The 16,627-nt window shown below is 37.8% G+C and overlaps 1 protein-coding gene across 1 annotated transcript; it reads left to right on the forward strand.

The window, feature by feature from the left end:
• CFLAR (CASP8 and FADD-like apoptosis regulator) lies at positions 1–10,401 on the forward strand. Its single transcript, XM_010010976.1, has 8 exons — positions 1–357; positions 1,194–1,299; positions 2,218–2,353; positions 2,517–2,614; positions 3,637–3,688; positions 5,013–5,062; positions 6,142–6,220; positions 9,884–10,401. Exons 1-8 carry the CDS (start codon positions 62–64, stop codon positions 10,399–10,401), a joined length of 1,335 nt encoding a protein of 444 aa, XP_010009278.1. The 5' UTR covers positions 1–61.
• The last annotated feature ends 6,226 nt before the right edge of the window (positions 10,402–16,627 follow it).

Here is a 16,627-nt window from a genome sequence, read left to right on the forward strand (position 1 = left end):
TGTTGGCTTTCTGTTTAAAAAAACAGCAGGCTGGCAATTTTGAAGGGACAGCAACAAAGTGATGACCAAGTGCCAAGTGACAGCTGTCCTTATTCACGAGATTGAACAAGAATTGGATGAAGAAGAAGAAGAGATGATGGCTTTTTTGTGCCGAGACCTTGCTCCTGACTTAGCAAATGCTGACCTTAGAAAGCTCTTGGTGGCTTTGATTGAGAGGGGGAAATTGACTTTTCTTGGCTTGTCTGAGTTGTTGTATAGAGTTAAGAGGTTTGACTTGCTGAGAAGGATCTTGAAGACTGAGAAGGCAACAGTGGAAGCTAACCTTGCCAGGAGTCTCAGACTTGTCCCTGATTACAGGTAATATGTCTTATTTCAGATACCAAGGCCACTCTATTTTGTTCAAAATGTGTGTGGGTTGTTTCGAAGTTTGGGGGGTGTAAGTGTTTTCTTGTTTCTTTTTTAAATAGGTCTTGAGAGAAAAGCAGAAAAGGGCATTATATCTAGAGTTCTAGTGAAAAGAATACGTCAAGTCCCTAAAATAAGGCTTGGTAGCTTCTTTCAAGTCATTGCATTGGAAGTATCTATCTTTAAGAAGTTTGCGTGTGTTAATAACACCAGTGATATTTGTACAGTTCTAGATGAGCAGATAGAAATGATGCTTTAGAGGAACATTGTTAGAGATACTTTCTTTTCTAGTTTGCTTTGGGCACATGCCCTTGTAGTATAGCTTTTCTCAGGGGATGTTTCTCTTACTACATTTTACTCTGTAGTTTTAAGAGGCTTAAATTAAGAAGCTCCAGTTACTTTCTTTGAGAGGCCTCAGGAAGAAATATATGTACTCATAAGGAAGATTTTCCTGTATTAACTTCTCACTGAAATAAACCCCCTGTAGCTACTAGCTAAAAAAGTTAAAAATGTGTTCTGTTGCCTCATTCTTTCACTTCATCCCTATTGAAATATTAAGGAGACTTGTGTTTTCCTGGCAGCAGCTTTTACACAGTCAGTCTGAGTAATGCAGGTGCAATTAGCAAGAGGTAGGGATTTTAAAATTGGATCTTGGAGCAGGGTAGGCTTTTTCCTGTTTAATTGGAAATGGTACATTGAGACTGGAACATGGGAGATGTTGGGTAGTTGGGCAAGGGTGGGATCTTGCTGAAAGCTAATCCTTCAGAAATGTGTCAACTTTATTTCAGGGTACTAATGGTAGAGATTAACGAGAATCTGGAAAAAGAAGAAGTGGGTACTCTTGTTTTTCTACTCAGAGATTATGTACCTCGTATGAAAATGGCAAAAGATAAGGTACGTTTTTCTGCTGGTCTTCTCTGGGGCAAGAGAAGACCAGCAGAGGAGAGGTTCAAGTAAAAGAGAAGTAGCTAGACGGCAGAGCAGTAGTGAGACTGTGAGGAGCAGACAGAAGTCAGGAAGTGGAGGAGTAGTGGCTTCTATTTCAATTTTTAGTTTCCAGTTCCAGAAAAGACACATGAGAAACGGTAAGAGGAAACAGTAAAGACAATATAGTGAGTATTGTTAGCATGAACCTCACATGCAGAAGACATTAAAAAAAGTGTTTATTTAGTGTTACTGATCAGTAAGTTTATATATGAAGGATCTCAAACCAATAGTCATATGAAATATATCTTGAATTACAGAGTCACTTTTTAGGTTCATCCTGTGATTCACTTACAAAAGAACAGTTTTATTTTAATTACATCTTTCTCTGTACATTTGTGTTCTGAATATTTCTTTTAAGTGTTTTGAGAAAGCAGAAATGAGGGTTCAGAAAACTTAACAACAGTGTCTAGAAGACTGAGTATTTCTGTCTTCTTCCTTTGTGGGTTTTTTTTTTTCCTTTTTCTTTCTTTATTCAAAGAAGGAGAAGAGGTCCTGCAAATTCATCAAAGCAAGCTTTTCTTACCCCTTGCTTTGTGGCATGTGAGGTCACATTACAAGTCATCCTTATGTCAGGGAAATGCAAAACTGTTTCCTCAAAAACTTCTTTTTTCCTTTTATTTTTTTTTTTTAATAGTATCACTTTCTAGCTTCCAAGAATTCTTATGCCTTCTGGATAATTTTCTTAGTGTTTCAGAAGGTAGTGTTACTAGTTCTTGAATATACAACCTTTATGAGCTCCCCATGTTACTGTCTGGCTTGTTTTGTTACTTACTGATAGAGAACAAATTACTGATACAACAGTTTGGGTTTCTCTTGCTTTTCTAGAGTTTTCTAGCGCTTGTGACTGACCTGGAGAAACTAGATTTGGTAGCTCCTAATCAACTGGATCTGATGGAAAGTTGTTTTCAAAGCATTCACAGGATAGACCTGATTAAGAAGATTCAGAAGTACAAACATGAAGGTAAGATCCTATTTTTCCACTGGTTACTCTTGATAGCAAGGATCAGATGTGTTCTTACTGAAAATAAAATTATGAGTTACAAGTCAGAGTATTTGCATGCTTTATGGATTTAGGTTCATAAAAGAGTTGGTATATCATGGTGTATTTGTGTGTTTGTTTTCAGCTGTAATATGCTGTGTTCATTCTCAGTCAGCATATGTCAATGCACTTCAGGCATCTCTCCCTAATCTCAGTCTGATTGATCTTCCTTATAATTCAGGGGTAAGTATACATAGACCTTCTCTAAATATTGCCATATATTGAAAGGGGATTCATCTTTGCAGAGGCTAAGGAATGAGAGATTGCTCGGAACAAAAATACTACGTCCTTTATTTCTCTTATTCCTATTACTTGCTGACTTTAGGGTCTAATTTAAATCTTCTGACTGAAATAGGTCCCCTTTAAAGAGCTTCTGTGAATTTTTTTGTATTAGTTGGAGATAAAAACTTTGTGTCTTGAGAAAGTTTTTCTACTACTCTGGGGAGTGAAAAGTTTTGCTTTGACTATTCATTGAAAAACATGTTATTCTTTGTACTTCTGGATTTTGCAGGAAAAGTATTTTAACTTTGGAAGCTGAAGGATAACTTTTTTTAAATTATTATTTGTGTGGTTTTAATCTCATTTTAACAAATTTAATCTCGGTATGTGAAAAGTCATCAAATCCTGTTGCATGTATTATCCTTTATATTTGGGTTAGGTCTGATATTGTGACAGTGTGACCTTACTTAAAGTATTTACCCTTGCTAAATGAATTTGATGAGATTATTTCTGTCATGTGTTCAGTAAATATGTATGCATAAAGCTCACATACAAGAAACCAGTAATGCAATCTGTCTTTACTAACACGGCCACACCACCTTTGTTTTCCAAAGTACTTAATAGGAAAGAGTTTAGATTGATTTTCCATATTATTATAATATTGTTATTATTTCCTTTCTGATTCAGTGAAAGTTCCTCCATGCTGCTCTATAGGAAACAAAACTCGTATCTTCAGAGGGTTGGTTGGTTTGTTTTTCTACCTTACGGAACAAGCTTTTCCTCACTGTTCATGGCAAGCTCTTACTTTTTTTCCTGAGGAGCAACAGTTTGGGGGTTTTTTACTTGTTATTTTGTAATTATAATTAGCTGATATGTGTGAATCTAAAATATATAATGTTTTTATTGAGGAAGAAAAATACTATTGTGTTATATTTTGGAACATTCTTGACGAAGAGAGGAAAAAGATACCTTTTTCTTCATTTTAGATCCAGAATGTGAACAAAGAAAAATCACAAAATGGACAAACTTTTATTCTAGGTAAGACCATTTTATCTGAGTTTTGATAATCTAAAACAATCAAAAGATTAATTTAATTGTATCAATAGGACTGTTGTTTGATAGTTGGGGTTTTGTCTAATACAGTTGATAACACCAGGAGCAGAGAGTATTTGGGACCTCTGAAAACTTGAGTCTTGCCTTATATTCGCTCTTGTATTTGCTTTTGTCATGGTTTAAGCCCAGCCAGTAACGTGGAATGACGCAGCCACTCACTCACTCCCCCTCTTCTTCCTCTCCCCGCTCCCAGAGGGATGGGGAAGAGAATCGGAAGAATGTAACTCCAGCTGGTTGCGATAAGAGCAGCCCAGTAACTAAGGTATAATACAAAACAACTACTGCTGCCACCAATAATAATAATGATAAAGGAAATAACAAGGGGAGAAAATAAAATTGCTCACCACCCACTGACCGATACCCAGCCCGACTCCAGCAGCGATCTGGCCTTCCGGGTGACTCCCCCCAGTTTATATACTGGGCATGATGTGCTGTGGTATGGAATTCCCCTTTGGCTGGTTTGGGTCAGGTGTCCTGTCTCTGCTTCCTCCCAGCTTCCTGTGCCCCTCCTCAGTGGCAGAGCATGATACTGAGAAAGTCCTTGATCGGAGTAAGCATCACTTAGCAACAACTAAAAACATTGGTGTGTTACCACTGTTGTTCTGAGGCTGAAGTTGAAAACACAGCACTGCACCAGCTCCTAACATGGGGAAAAATGACTGCTACAGCTGAACCCAGGACAGCTTTGCTTGTGGTGCCAGATCTTAAAACTTTATGTAAATTGTTGTGGGCTTCCACTTTCATAGCTTTTAAGCAGATTAAATAGTTTATTAATAAAATCATGGAAGAGATTGATTAGCCAACTCTGGAAGGTCATGTAGTGCAGCTGTGCAACTGAAGTCTCAAGTAGGAAGTTTCTGTTCGTTCAGTGGTGAACTCTCCACCAGGCCAGCCAGGAAGTTGTCCAGTGAGTACCAGATTCTTATCATGTGTGTTGTGTTCTTTCTGGAAACACAAAGTTCCTCTCAAATACAGTGATTTTTAGAAGAGCAGTTGGCTGAATTATCTCAGTGTAGGAGAGAGAGTTTATTTATTCTAGTTATAAGCAATGTAGAATGCAATCCAAATAACATTTTAGAGGTGAAAATTTTGGGGTTTTCTAAACTTCAGTAGCATACATAGAAACTGGGAAGTCCAGATGAGTGAGATCCTGGCTGAAATAAATAGGTTTCTCTTCAGCTGATCTGGTGTCAAAGAAATGTCACTGATTCGTACATACTGAGATTATTTATGTATGTTTCAACTGCAGCAGAACCAGTCCACATGTCCATTCAGGAATCAGGACCAGCATCATATAAGGTATGTGCTTGTGCATATGTTTGCATGTAAATATAATAAAATCCTCTGCAGGTATTTACCTTAGTTTTCTTTCTGTTTAATTTTGAGATTTCCTTTAATTGCATGCAAACAGAACAGTGTGTACATCCATTATCTTCCTCAGCCTTAAGCAGGTTCTGTGACTTGCTTTTGCAGGATATAGTTTTAGTATAAAATATTTGCTTTTACTTCAGAAGCAGGAGTGTGCAAAATGCATGTACCTATGATGTGCACACAGAACTTGTATATTTATTAGTGGAGGCTAAGTCAAAACCTGTTGGAAGTCAGACCTCTTGCCATCTGCATTAGAAATTGCAGGGCTTCTTTGCATGCAGTAAATTCTGTTCTTTATTCTTTCCCTGCCCCTTGCTCTCCAGGTGGAAGACAGACATACTTTGGGTATTCATGATAAGAATGGATGACTGCTATTTTCACAACCTCCCCTGTAGGCCAGAAACCAAGGAATTACCTATAGCAATAGTATTGTAATTTTTTAAAGGGAAAAGGTGTTGTGATATTGTCATTACAGATTATTTAGAAACAAGGAGGTTGTTGCACTAAATAAGGGAATAAATGTTTCTCTGATAAGCAGTGCTTGCTTGCTCACCTTAAGAGCACGAAAGTTCTCTACATTTATTGTATTGGCAATACAAAGCTTATAATTCACAACATCTAAATAGCAGTTACAGTTAAATTAATTTGGAAGTACTATAGAAGGGTCATTGCTGTCATAGTCCAGGTCTTTAAAAAATCCCTCCACCCCATATAGGTGCTTTTTTTAGTCTTTGTTTAAGAATCATTATGGTAGGAAGAGTGCGTAACACAAGGGTGCAAAAATTAAGCCCGTACCATAAATGGGTGCAGTTGGAATCATCAGCCTATTTCTCCTGATTTTTTTAATGTAGAGAAGACATACTGCACCCCAGTAGATAGACTTCTAGCTACTCTGTGGAAAAACAATAATGTAAGTGAATAGAGGTTGTGAAATCTGAGTAAAGAATCAAGTCTGTAAGTTGAGAGAGTGACGTACTAACTTAGCACTTGCCCTTCACATTCCTCAGGTGTTTGATGATAAGTACAGAATGCAAAGTCAGCCTCTAGGGATATGCCTGATAATAGACTGTGTTGGCAATGATGCAGGTAAGTCTGTGGAATCTGAAGTTCCTTATCTTCTTAATCTCAGATAATTAGAACAATTTAGTATAAAGAATATGATGTACATTTGCCAGGCTAGGGTAATGTTGTCCTAGTCAGCTAGTCTATCAATTCTAGTAAGTCATCTAAAGCAGAGTTGGAAGGCCCAACCTGAAGTTAAAGCAAACTATCCTAACTGTTGCAGACAATGTTTGTTTGGTTTTTGGCACAGAATCTCTGGATGAAAGAACTTGTAAGGGGGATAGACTGAATTTTGAGAGGGAGAAAAAGGATGTTCAGAGACCAACAGAATAGCTAAGCTACAGTCATACATCAGGTTATTGGCAGAGATGGTAAAGGCAGAGTTTTCCATCAGTTAACAAAACCAAACCCAAAACTGTGGATTTGAAGTGTAATCATATTGGATGCTACAGATTTTGAATAGCTGAAGGCATGTGATTCATTATTAATAATGCACCTATGCTTCTGTCACATCTTGCACAGTTTAACTGAAACTGTTACTATAGCTCTACCGGGAAAGGAATTTTCTTCCTTCCCTCTTGGTTTAGTTAAAAACCCCAAACCAACCAACCAACACAAAACAAAACAAAAAATACCCCCCAGAAAAGCCCAACAATTTGCATGTAAAATTGAAGATAGCCAGTGCTATGGTTAAAATGTGGGTTTTTCCTGATTACCTTTACATAATCCAGAAAGCTTGCATAATCAAAAAAGACCCACTCTCTAATCATTGTAAAATATGAGGCTAAAATAAAAATTAAGAGAGTACTTGCAGTCAGTTCTGTAATAAGCTTAGGAGATGTTGGGGAAGAAGGGGGGTTGTCAGTGTATCTTTTTCTTTTAACTAATGGTACAGCAGATGGACCACCTTAAAATTATTGATGTAGTCTTTGAAAAGCTGTGGATACACAACATAGACACACAAAGTAAAATTTTTATGTTTGCTTGATGATCATATTTTAGGTTAATTATATAAACTAAGACAGTTTGTCATTAGGGTAACAGGAAGTAATTCACAATCTTGCAATTAATGGAAAAGAGGGACAAGGAAGACACTTAAGTCAGTTACACACACCTGGGAAGCACCCGTGGCATCTGATTTCGGTCTGTCCTACCTAGGTCATCAGTCACCTCTGGACAAAAAAAAAAACCAAACCCCAAACCAAGGATGCAATTGCTGAAAGCAAAAAATCTGAATCATTTCTTCTCTTCTGTTCTAAAGTTAAAAAAAAAATTTAAAAAAGCTGACTTTGCCCAATAGGCAACTAAAACAAATCCTGCCAAAGACTGACAGGCCCAAGAGAGCAGCTCTTGAGATCAAACATTCTGCTCTGTCCTGCTGCCTGTTTCTTTACTTTCCTGTTTTTCTCTCTTCTGTGGTAGCTTTAGAGAACAAATAGCCCTTTTGATGCAAGAAAAACATTATACAGCCTTAATCTGAAAGGTAGTGTGATAGTCTGCTGCAGTACCAAAATAATTACTTGGAATTCTGTTTCTTAAAAGCAAATGCAAAAAAGATTGGTAGGGGAAAAAAAGGGTAGGGAGTTAAAGAAAACACAAGCCGTGGAAATAACCTTGTTTACAAAAAATCCCTCTGTAAATTGTCTCTAATGGCATATGAGCTTGTGCTGACCTGATTCAGTGAACAAAAATGTTTTACTATGCCAGGTCTGATTTTTTCCTTTTTTAAATGGAACAAAGTGTAAAAGCAGGTAAGGCATATACATTGGAGAAAACGGGAACCACTATGTCAGTTTGTAGTCATGGATACGTAAATTTAGACCTATTCTTCCTTAGAAGGCACAGATCTTTTGCACAGGCAGTATACTGTGCAGACCCCTTTGTCATGGTAATTGCTACTAAATACAAAGATTGCATAAAATAAAAATTAAAACCCACTGCATGTCATCTTCATGAGCTCATACAGTCATGTCAGTACTTGTACAAGAACAGAAAGTGTAAGTGCGACAGAGGAAGTCTGCTGACTGGAAAGGACTTGGAAGCCAGTTCTTATCCTTACCTTGTAAACAATCAAGGGGAGGAAAGTATATATTTTTATGTAGAGTGGAAATGCTCCAATGTCAGTGGAGGTTTGATGTGAGATGGTTACTGTTGAAGAAACACATGCTTTCTGATCTCAAGCTGCAGCATGTAATGCTGTGTTTTATCTTGCCTTAAAGTAAAATTGCTGTATCCAAAGCTTATCTTGTATAATTTCTAATTCATTGTTAAATTAAGGTATTGGCTCAAAGCTTATTTGGTTTAATCTTTTTTTTATTATGAGACTTAGAGTGTATCAGGAAAAGCGCGCTCGTTGCTGTAACTTTTTGCCTATGTACTACAGCCCTCTAAAGGATGAAGTGCTTCATCCAGTACATAACTGGTCAACAGTGTTAGTACTCAATCTGCCACCTGAATTTTGAGAGCATTTTTTATTGCCTGAAATAAAGGGGATATTCCTTACTATTTCCAAATAAATTATAAAAAAAAATCCAGTTTTTTTTTAATTATGTAACAAAATTTAATCAAACCAACAGAACTGTAATGAAACTCTCCAGTTCCAGTTTATCACCTTGCTACAGTATAGTTTGTATTTGTATTTTGCTGAGGAAAGTTACAAGTTCTGTTCCTTGTTTTCAATGTGGGCATATGTGATAGTACAACTTCTGCTTTGCTGCCAGTTACCTCTGAAATAGCGTCTGCTAATGAGGGATTGTTAAACTTCTGAAGTCCAATAACAGCACAGCTTCGTGTGGCTGTAAGGCATTTTACATAAACATGGCACTTGATGTTTCCTGTCATATCAGAAACTGTGCATGGTTTATTCTGAAGGTAACGATGCTACAGATATCCTAGTAGTGTCCTGTGGTTCCCTGAACGCTTAAAAAATGCCAGTGATTTTAACCATAACATATCTGGCTTCACTCCCATATTAATAAACATCCAAAGTAGTTATTCAGAGCATAGCACATTTTCCTGCAGCACAAATAGAGTTAAATCTTGATTTTTGGCTGTCCACAGTTTTAATTTCTAATACATTTGAAAGGGTTCTTTGTTCAGTTGTGGGGTTTTTTTGTCCCTGAAAATGCCCTTCTGTCACAGGTCAGACTCCATTGTCCATTCTCCACCTGGAACTCATCACTTAAAGTCCATTTTATATAATAGGAAGTGTAACTGACTGCAGCAGGTTCATTTTTGACTGATGAAAGGGAGCCTGTGCAGTTCTGTAGATCTATAATAAGCACTCAGAGTAATTTTGATATGTTAAAAGGTGAAACAGACTTCCCATGCTACCCAGATCACTCCTTACCATTTCTAGAATGTTCCGTGAGAAGCATTTTGTAATGTTTTCTCTTGTCTGATATTTTAAGTGCCTAAGTTAAAGCGTGCAAGTGCCTGCGGAATTTGGAACAGATCACGTGCCAAATAAGAGTGTCTTTGCTGTCAGGAAGTACATAAGACATATTAAAGACAACATGCATAGCATTATAAGTATGTAATGTGATCAACATCAGGTACTCTTGATTTGTTAATTATTGTGGCAAAATAAATTATTTCCGATAGTGAAATACTATAAATACTGTAATTCAAGATACTTGAGATTGAGTCTTGATGTGCTGCGATTTAATTATATCTTGCTTTTTTCAGGTATGTTGGAAGAGACCTTCAGAGGCTTAGGCTATGATGTTCATTGTCACAAATACTTAAATACGAACAGCATGAGTCGCACATTGTTTCAAGTTGCAAGGTTGCAAAAGCACAGAAACTATGACAGCTTCATCTGCATATTAGTCAGCCGTGGAAATTCCAAGAGCATATTCTGTACAGACCATACCTTTTCTGGATTCCCTTTGGAACAAGTAAAGAAATACTTCAGAGCAGACTCATGTCCTGAACTCCTAGGAAAACCGAAGCTTTTTTTTATTCAGAGCTACATTGTGCCAGACAATGAGCAAGAATGTACTAGTTTGTTGGAAGTAGATGGGAATAATGAGAACATCTTAGCTAATGCAGAAACCCCATGGCAAGCCACTATTCCCCAACTAGCAGACATCTTTTGGAGTCACTGCAAGGTGAATATGTCTACACTAGAAAAATCTCGAAATTCATCCTCATATTATCTGCATTGCCTGGCTGAGCTACTCTGCAGTCCTCATAAAAGGTAAATAAAAAAAGAGGAAAAAAGCAGCCCTTTTCCTACAGCAGCCTGCTGCCCTACAGAAAGAGAAACCGTAAATTTCATCCTGTCTGATCCTGAAAAGTGTCATTCCATCATGCTGTGTCATAGGTTAAAAGACAGGTATACCTGATCCTGGAACGATGGCACAGGAAGGTTTTTCAAGGTATTTATGAGGGTAACATTTAGTACCTTTTTACAAACCCTAAAACTTTGTAGTGAAATCACAGATCATCATATTAGCATAATCAATATCACAACAGTGATTTTGGTTGTAACATTGTCTCCAAAGAGCATATTCAGCCTTGGGTTTTAGAGGTGTAACCTCTGCAATAAAGACTGACATTTAAAACTTTCTCCTTGCTGAGTCTAAAGTTGCGTTCTCTCTTGTGGATTCTTAAATGATGTTTTGCTTCATTGTCTAATAGAAAGCTTTTACTTCTGTTGCTGCAGGAAGCTCTCTATATTGGATATCCATACGGAACTGAACAGAAAAGTCTATGAGTGGAATAAGACTGCTGACCCAAGCCAACAATATTCAGTTCTGCTCCAGCACACACTGAGGAGGAAACTTTTTCTTTCTGCCACTTAACTGCTGTTGGAAAGGATATCTCTGAAGTGGCTAATGAGAAACACTTACTATGATCCAGACAGTTCTCACACATGCTTACTTTATGCACTGTTACTGCATGTATATCTAAAGTGCCTGTTGCTTCCAACCCCCAGGATTTAGAAGCATTTTAGTGTGTTAAGGCACTAGATTTTATATTCTCATACAGAAGGTTCTTAAAGCTTGGATGAGAATGGTGTCTATCATACAGCAATGCCACAGATCTTTCAATCGTGTACAACAGGTAAACAGGTTGGAAAGAGCTCTAAGCTGTACAGCTGTTGTTTTCCCAGAGTTTTGTGTATTTATTGTTTCATTGGTTCTTTTTTAGTGTCCCTATTAGCAGTACACTGATCTAGGTTCTTGTGTTGATGCTTAAAACAAATACAAGCCAGCACAAACTGCTGAAATTCACGGGGTACTTTCCCCAGCACCTAATAATGGAAAACATGTCAGGAAAGAATGCCTACCGAGTAATGCCAGTTCTTCATTAGCAGGTTATGGCTTGCGTGCCTCCACAGACTAGTATAACAGAAGGAGGAGAGAGATGGTCTTTCAGATAATTTGGATTCCATCTGCTTGCTGCATTAAAGGTGATTCACCCAGGACCACCGTCAGTACTATCCACAGCACACAAGGGTTCAGTTCTATGTTAATAAATGAGACAGTCTGCCATATTGTGGGCTACGTTTTCTGCTGATGCAAAAATGAGTCTGCATGTGGCAGGGCTTTACAGTAATCTACCACACAGGTAAAAAAATGTGGGATTTTGGCAGGAATTATGCAAGCTGAAACACGATTCACGCTTACTGACTAGGCATAGTTGTAAAAGTCCACTTTATCATATTTGAACCTCAATGTTGTGTGCAGCCACTGGTTCTTAAAAGTGGATTAAACACCACACCCTCACTGCTTTTGCTCATGAAAAAGGGTATGTCTTTGTTAATTGATTCTTCCTTTTTTTTCTCGAAGTTGCCTTTGTTCTTCTGAAAAAGACATGAGTGAAAACTATAAATACAGTATGAGCTGTATTAAAACTTAATGTCACCAAATTTATGGCTTTCTCTTTCCTCCTAAAGTAGATCACTTGCCAACTTTTAATACTTATAATGCAGTGTCTTGTCCAAGAAAAAAATATAAGGGCCTTAGAATGCCTTGCTTGGATTCTTGTGTAGTCACACCATACATCCTTCTGGCATGTGTTTCATGCCAGCAGAAAGGGGGGTTTGCTAATGCAGGGTATGCTAGTTCCTTGAGCAAATACACTGCAAAAAGATTTTTTTTGCTAGTGTAGCCATATTTAATTTGAGCAAAAAGCAAGTATGCTTTTGTATATAACTTCACCATCAGTACTTTTAATTGTAGACCAAGCCTATCAGGCAGCTAGCCTATGGATAGAATACGCTGTACATTGTATGCTATCACTATATATTAGTATATTGAGAATAATGAGGAGTACTTGGCCCGTAAATTTACTCCAATAACAGTGATTATGTTTTTTAATTCCTCGATGTTATGTTGTACTTAGATGTTGGCTTTACATCAGTTTTATCAACTTTTTTTTTTTGAACCAAGTTTCTTAAGTTTCATTCAGAAAAAAAAACCAAACCAAAATGCATTTTCAAGTAGCTACTCTAATTGAAAGTAAAAATAGTTTTTATGTGGCAAAGAGTAGATATCAAAGTTGAAAAAGTGCTCAGGAGCCCTTCTTTATTACGTGATGTAGACCCAGATTAAGAGCATACAAAGAGGAGAAACCCACTGAACAGATTTTAGCTTACAATCTTTTAACTAGTCACATAAAATGTTACCATTAACATATGTATTTATTTATATCAATGTACCATTTTGTATGATACATAAGGTACATATTATTGTGATTAAATATTCAGCTCTTCTTTTATTTTGTATTCATTTTATTTGCATGTTAACTCTAGGAAGTTACGTGCACAGTTGCAAGGAAAACAAATTTTTGCACAGTTTAGAAAAATAACTCATGTGTATTGCAAGCCTATGTGTTCCATACTTTTCTTCTTCCACTTCATAAGCTATAGTGTTCTCTTTTAAAAAGTTGCCATACACTTTTATTATAGGTTTGAATGGGAAATGTAGCCCAAAAATTCATGTCATCAATGTGTTATTTGTGTAACTGTAATTTTATGTAGGCACAGGCATAGGGGGAAAAACAGAAGAGAATTTTTTGCAAAATTCAGACATTCTGTAAAAGCTTGTTCCCTATGAACATTACAGCAAATATATTAAATCCAATTTCATGATGTTTTAGGTGTGGAAATAAATGCATCATAGTGGGGCAGGAAGAGGGGGCAGGTCTTTCTTCCATTTTACTGTTTTCTAAGAAAGGGCCCATTGAACTGGTCTTAAACTGGTGCCTTATTGCTTCTGGCTTTAACAATACTTGTGCCTTACAACTACGTTCATACGTATTCTACACACCCAAGTAGAGAACTTACTGCACTGCATCCACAGAAGGGTCTATATTATATGTGGTAGGTAATAAAAATAACATTAATTTCTAACCCTGAATATTTAGTAACTCATTATCTTAGAATAAAGAACAAATTTATTTTGAAACTATACCTTGATCATTTTTTATGGGATAGAGAAGGATTATAAAATGACAGATTTGGCATCTTAGAAGTTACTTCCTGGAGTGGCTGGCAAATGAAGCTAATGGTGAAACAAATATTTCCTGTGGTTTTAGAAATAAGATATGATTCCTAGTTAACGTATATATCAATGTGATGTTAAATGTGATTTCTTTCATAAATTAACTTCACTTTTTCCCATTTCCCTTACTAGCTTTTGCATGTGATGAGCACTTCTTCTGCCTTGTAGACAACCAAAAGCAGGGAGAATGGAACAGAGAGGAGGCAGAGAGATGAGGGAAAGAAATACAGAAATTTCAATTGGGAACAAGAATGGGAATGGCAGGGAGAACCAAGAGAAGAACAAGTAGGGAAAAGAAGATTCGGAAGAGAAATACAGCATTGATCCTGGAAGGAGAAAGAAGAAAACAGGAGATAAGGGAGAAAATAAGAACTATAGAGGCTGTCCTTAAAGAATCTAATGATGTGGTGGGTTTTGTGGATTGGTGGTTTGGGGTTTTTTTGGGTGTCACTAAATACAACTATTTCCTTAAAATATCATCAATAGGGTATATTCTGTTTCTGACAGTTTTGTGACTATGTAGGTTTGGGGGTTATGAAGTGTACGTGTTCTTCACCTTAGTGCATGACACAGTAAGTAGAGTCCATGACCCCTTCCTTAAGAAATGACGATGAAACGCTGTTTTGAAAACTAGAGGCTCCTGTAAATAACCCTTGCAGTGAAAAAGGGAGTCTCATGTGTGTCTGGCTGCTTGGGTTAGATGTGATCACAGCCGCCTTAATGATGAAAGAGTTGTGGGGACATGTCATGTATTGCATAGCATTCGTGGACATCAGATACTCATTTTCTACACTGATGTCTTAACCCTCATTAGGTTCTTAAACCATAGCAGTACTCATTCTGTAATCATTCCTCTAAGCAGTATTTATTGCCTTGACTCCTCTTTGAAGGGTAGTGTGTGGGTAGATTGATTCCCTATACTCACTGCATAGAGAAAAGTAATGCTGAAGTCAGTACTTACTAACATACAGGAGTTTTGCGATGCCAGTTGTCTCAATTCACCCATAACTTTCTGTATTCCTCTGTACACATGGCTGTACTGTACACCTAAAATTTGAGTATGTACAGTGACTGGATGCAAGGCATAGGTTGCATCAAGTTGTTTGTGTAATGCAGGTAGAGTGGTTGAGTGGTATCAAAACTTACCTTCAGTAGCCAAAAGAAAAGTAGGGGAAGAAATAATTCTGGATCCATCATGAGTTTAGGGTGCTAGCAGAGGAACATAAGAAATTACATGCTTGTGGTCACAGACTACCAAAATGTCTAGTTTTCAGACATTTCAGTCATTGAACAAGATAAAACAAGTCACTCTTCTGCTCCTGCATTGTCAGTGCTTGTAACAAGGCTGTCAGAGTTGGTGCTCCATGGCTCTGACTTTCACTTTTGCCTTCTAATAGCTGAAGTAGAAATTTCTCGTACTTCTGTATGTGCTGTATATATGGAAGAGGGAAAAGAGAATTGGCAGAATACAGATGATGCCTTTCTGGCATCAGTGGCTTAGAAGGTGTACGCATGAGGCAGGAGATTCTGTGGTGTTTTGCACCAGAATTAAGTTGCCTGATTTTTTTCGGCCACCTACATTGACATGACTGAGCCATAAATCCAGTTTACTTTGTTCTGTTATGCTGTGTCTTATAATGGTTGCCAGCTCTATACAGAAAAGAAGTTATGTTCAAGAGGAAGTTAAGATGCTGACAGTTGTAGAAGCAGCATACTATGTATCTGATCTCCAACTCTGCATAAGCCATAACAGTGACTCCTGTTACAGATATCCGCGTCAGAGAAGTTTTTTATGACAGTTTCTGAGAATTCTTTTCTCATATCCAGAGCTTTACATTTCTGACATGCAGGATGATGTTGCTGAGGTGCAGCTGCCATCTGCGTGGATGATCTGCAGTGTATTTGACTACGTTCCATTTAAACCGCATCTCCTGTACTGAATTACTTGACAGCTTTTCTGTGGCTGTTTTTGAGAAATGTCTTTATTTCAGCTTCTCTATTAGAATCAGTAAGACATTGCAAGTCTTTTAAGAATTCTGGTTTTGTGGGTTGTGCTTTTCTGTATGTGCCACATTTTAAAACTTGTTACTCTGAGAGTGTATTGTGTTTTGTAGAAACATCATAAATGTGATTTGAATCGGTGCCATGACTGAAATAGCATGATTTAGAAAAAATAGTGCTGTTACTACTACTATTAAATTATAAATGCTGTATTTCAGGCTGATTTTCTGAGGAAAATTTCTGCATGCAGTCAGACTGATTTCCCTGTCTCCTAGACCACAGAACAACTCTTGAAATTCTTGGTCGACTTATCTTGTAAACCTCTACAGCTCGTTAAGTTTGGCTGTAAAGTTCTACAGCTCTATAAAAATGAACTGACTGAATAAAGGACAGCAAACCTTTTATTTTCAACAGAAAACTCGGCTATTGTTGGTGTGTTGGACAGGAACTCCGGCAAAAGCAAGGAAACTCCGTTACCCTTCTGGCTCCATTGACCCGAGGGTGTGGCGGGATACAGACGTCGTCGGAGACGGTGAGAGCTCCGAGGAGCCTATACTGAGCAGCGCTCCTCACCTTCCTCTTCTCTTTACTCTGCAGCAGGGGTGTGGAGGGGACACACCCGCGTAAAACCAGCACCGAAGCCCTCTCCTACACGCAGTACTCTTAAGCTGGTTTTCAGTGAAAAAAAAACTGCCAAAAACGTGCGGTTTGGTGGGTTTTTTGGTGTTTGTTTTTTTTTTTGTTGGGTTTTTTTTGTGCCAGGTAGCCTGCTTTAAAATGGCTTGACGGCGAAAGCGAAAACGTTGCTGGTTTCGTCCCGGAAGCGTTGTCAGTGGCTTTTTTTTCTGACTAGCGAAGTTCCTTGGCCGGGGGGTGGGCAGGCAGCTTAAAAGCCCTGAGGCCGAGTGCTCGGAGT

This window comes from Nestor notabilis, unplaced genomic scaffold, assembly GCF_000696875.1.
Source record: "Nestor notabilis isolate BGI_N333 unplaced genomic scaffold, ASM69687v1 scaffold30153, whole genome shotgun sequence".
Classification (NCBI taxonomy): Eukaryota; Metazoa; Chordata; class Aves; order Psittaciformes; family Psittacidae; genus Nestor; species Nestor notabilis.

Bases quoted from the DNA above. Each gene is read 5' to 3' on its own strand.
- CFLAR (XM_010010976.1), top strand. From the start codon at position 62: ATGACCAAGTGCCAAGTGACAGCTGTCCTTATTCACGAGATTGAACAA. The intron at 358-1,193 runs GTAATATGTCTT...ACTTTATTTCAG, and splicing joins AGACTTGTCCCTGATTACAG to GGTACTAATGGTAGAGATTA. The intron at 2,354-2,516 runs GTAAGATCCTAT...GTTTGTTTTCAG, and splicing joins TCAGAAGTACAAACATGAAG to CTGTAATATGCTGTGTTCAT.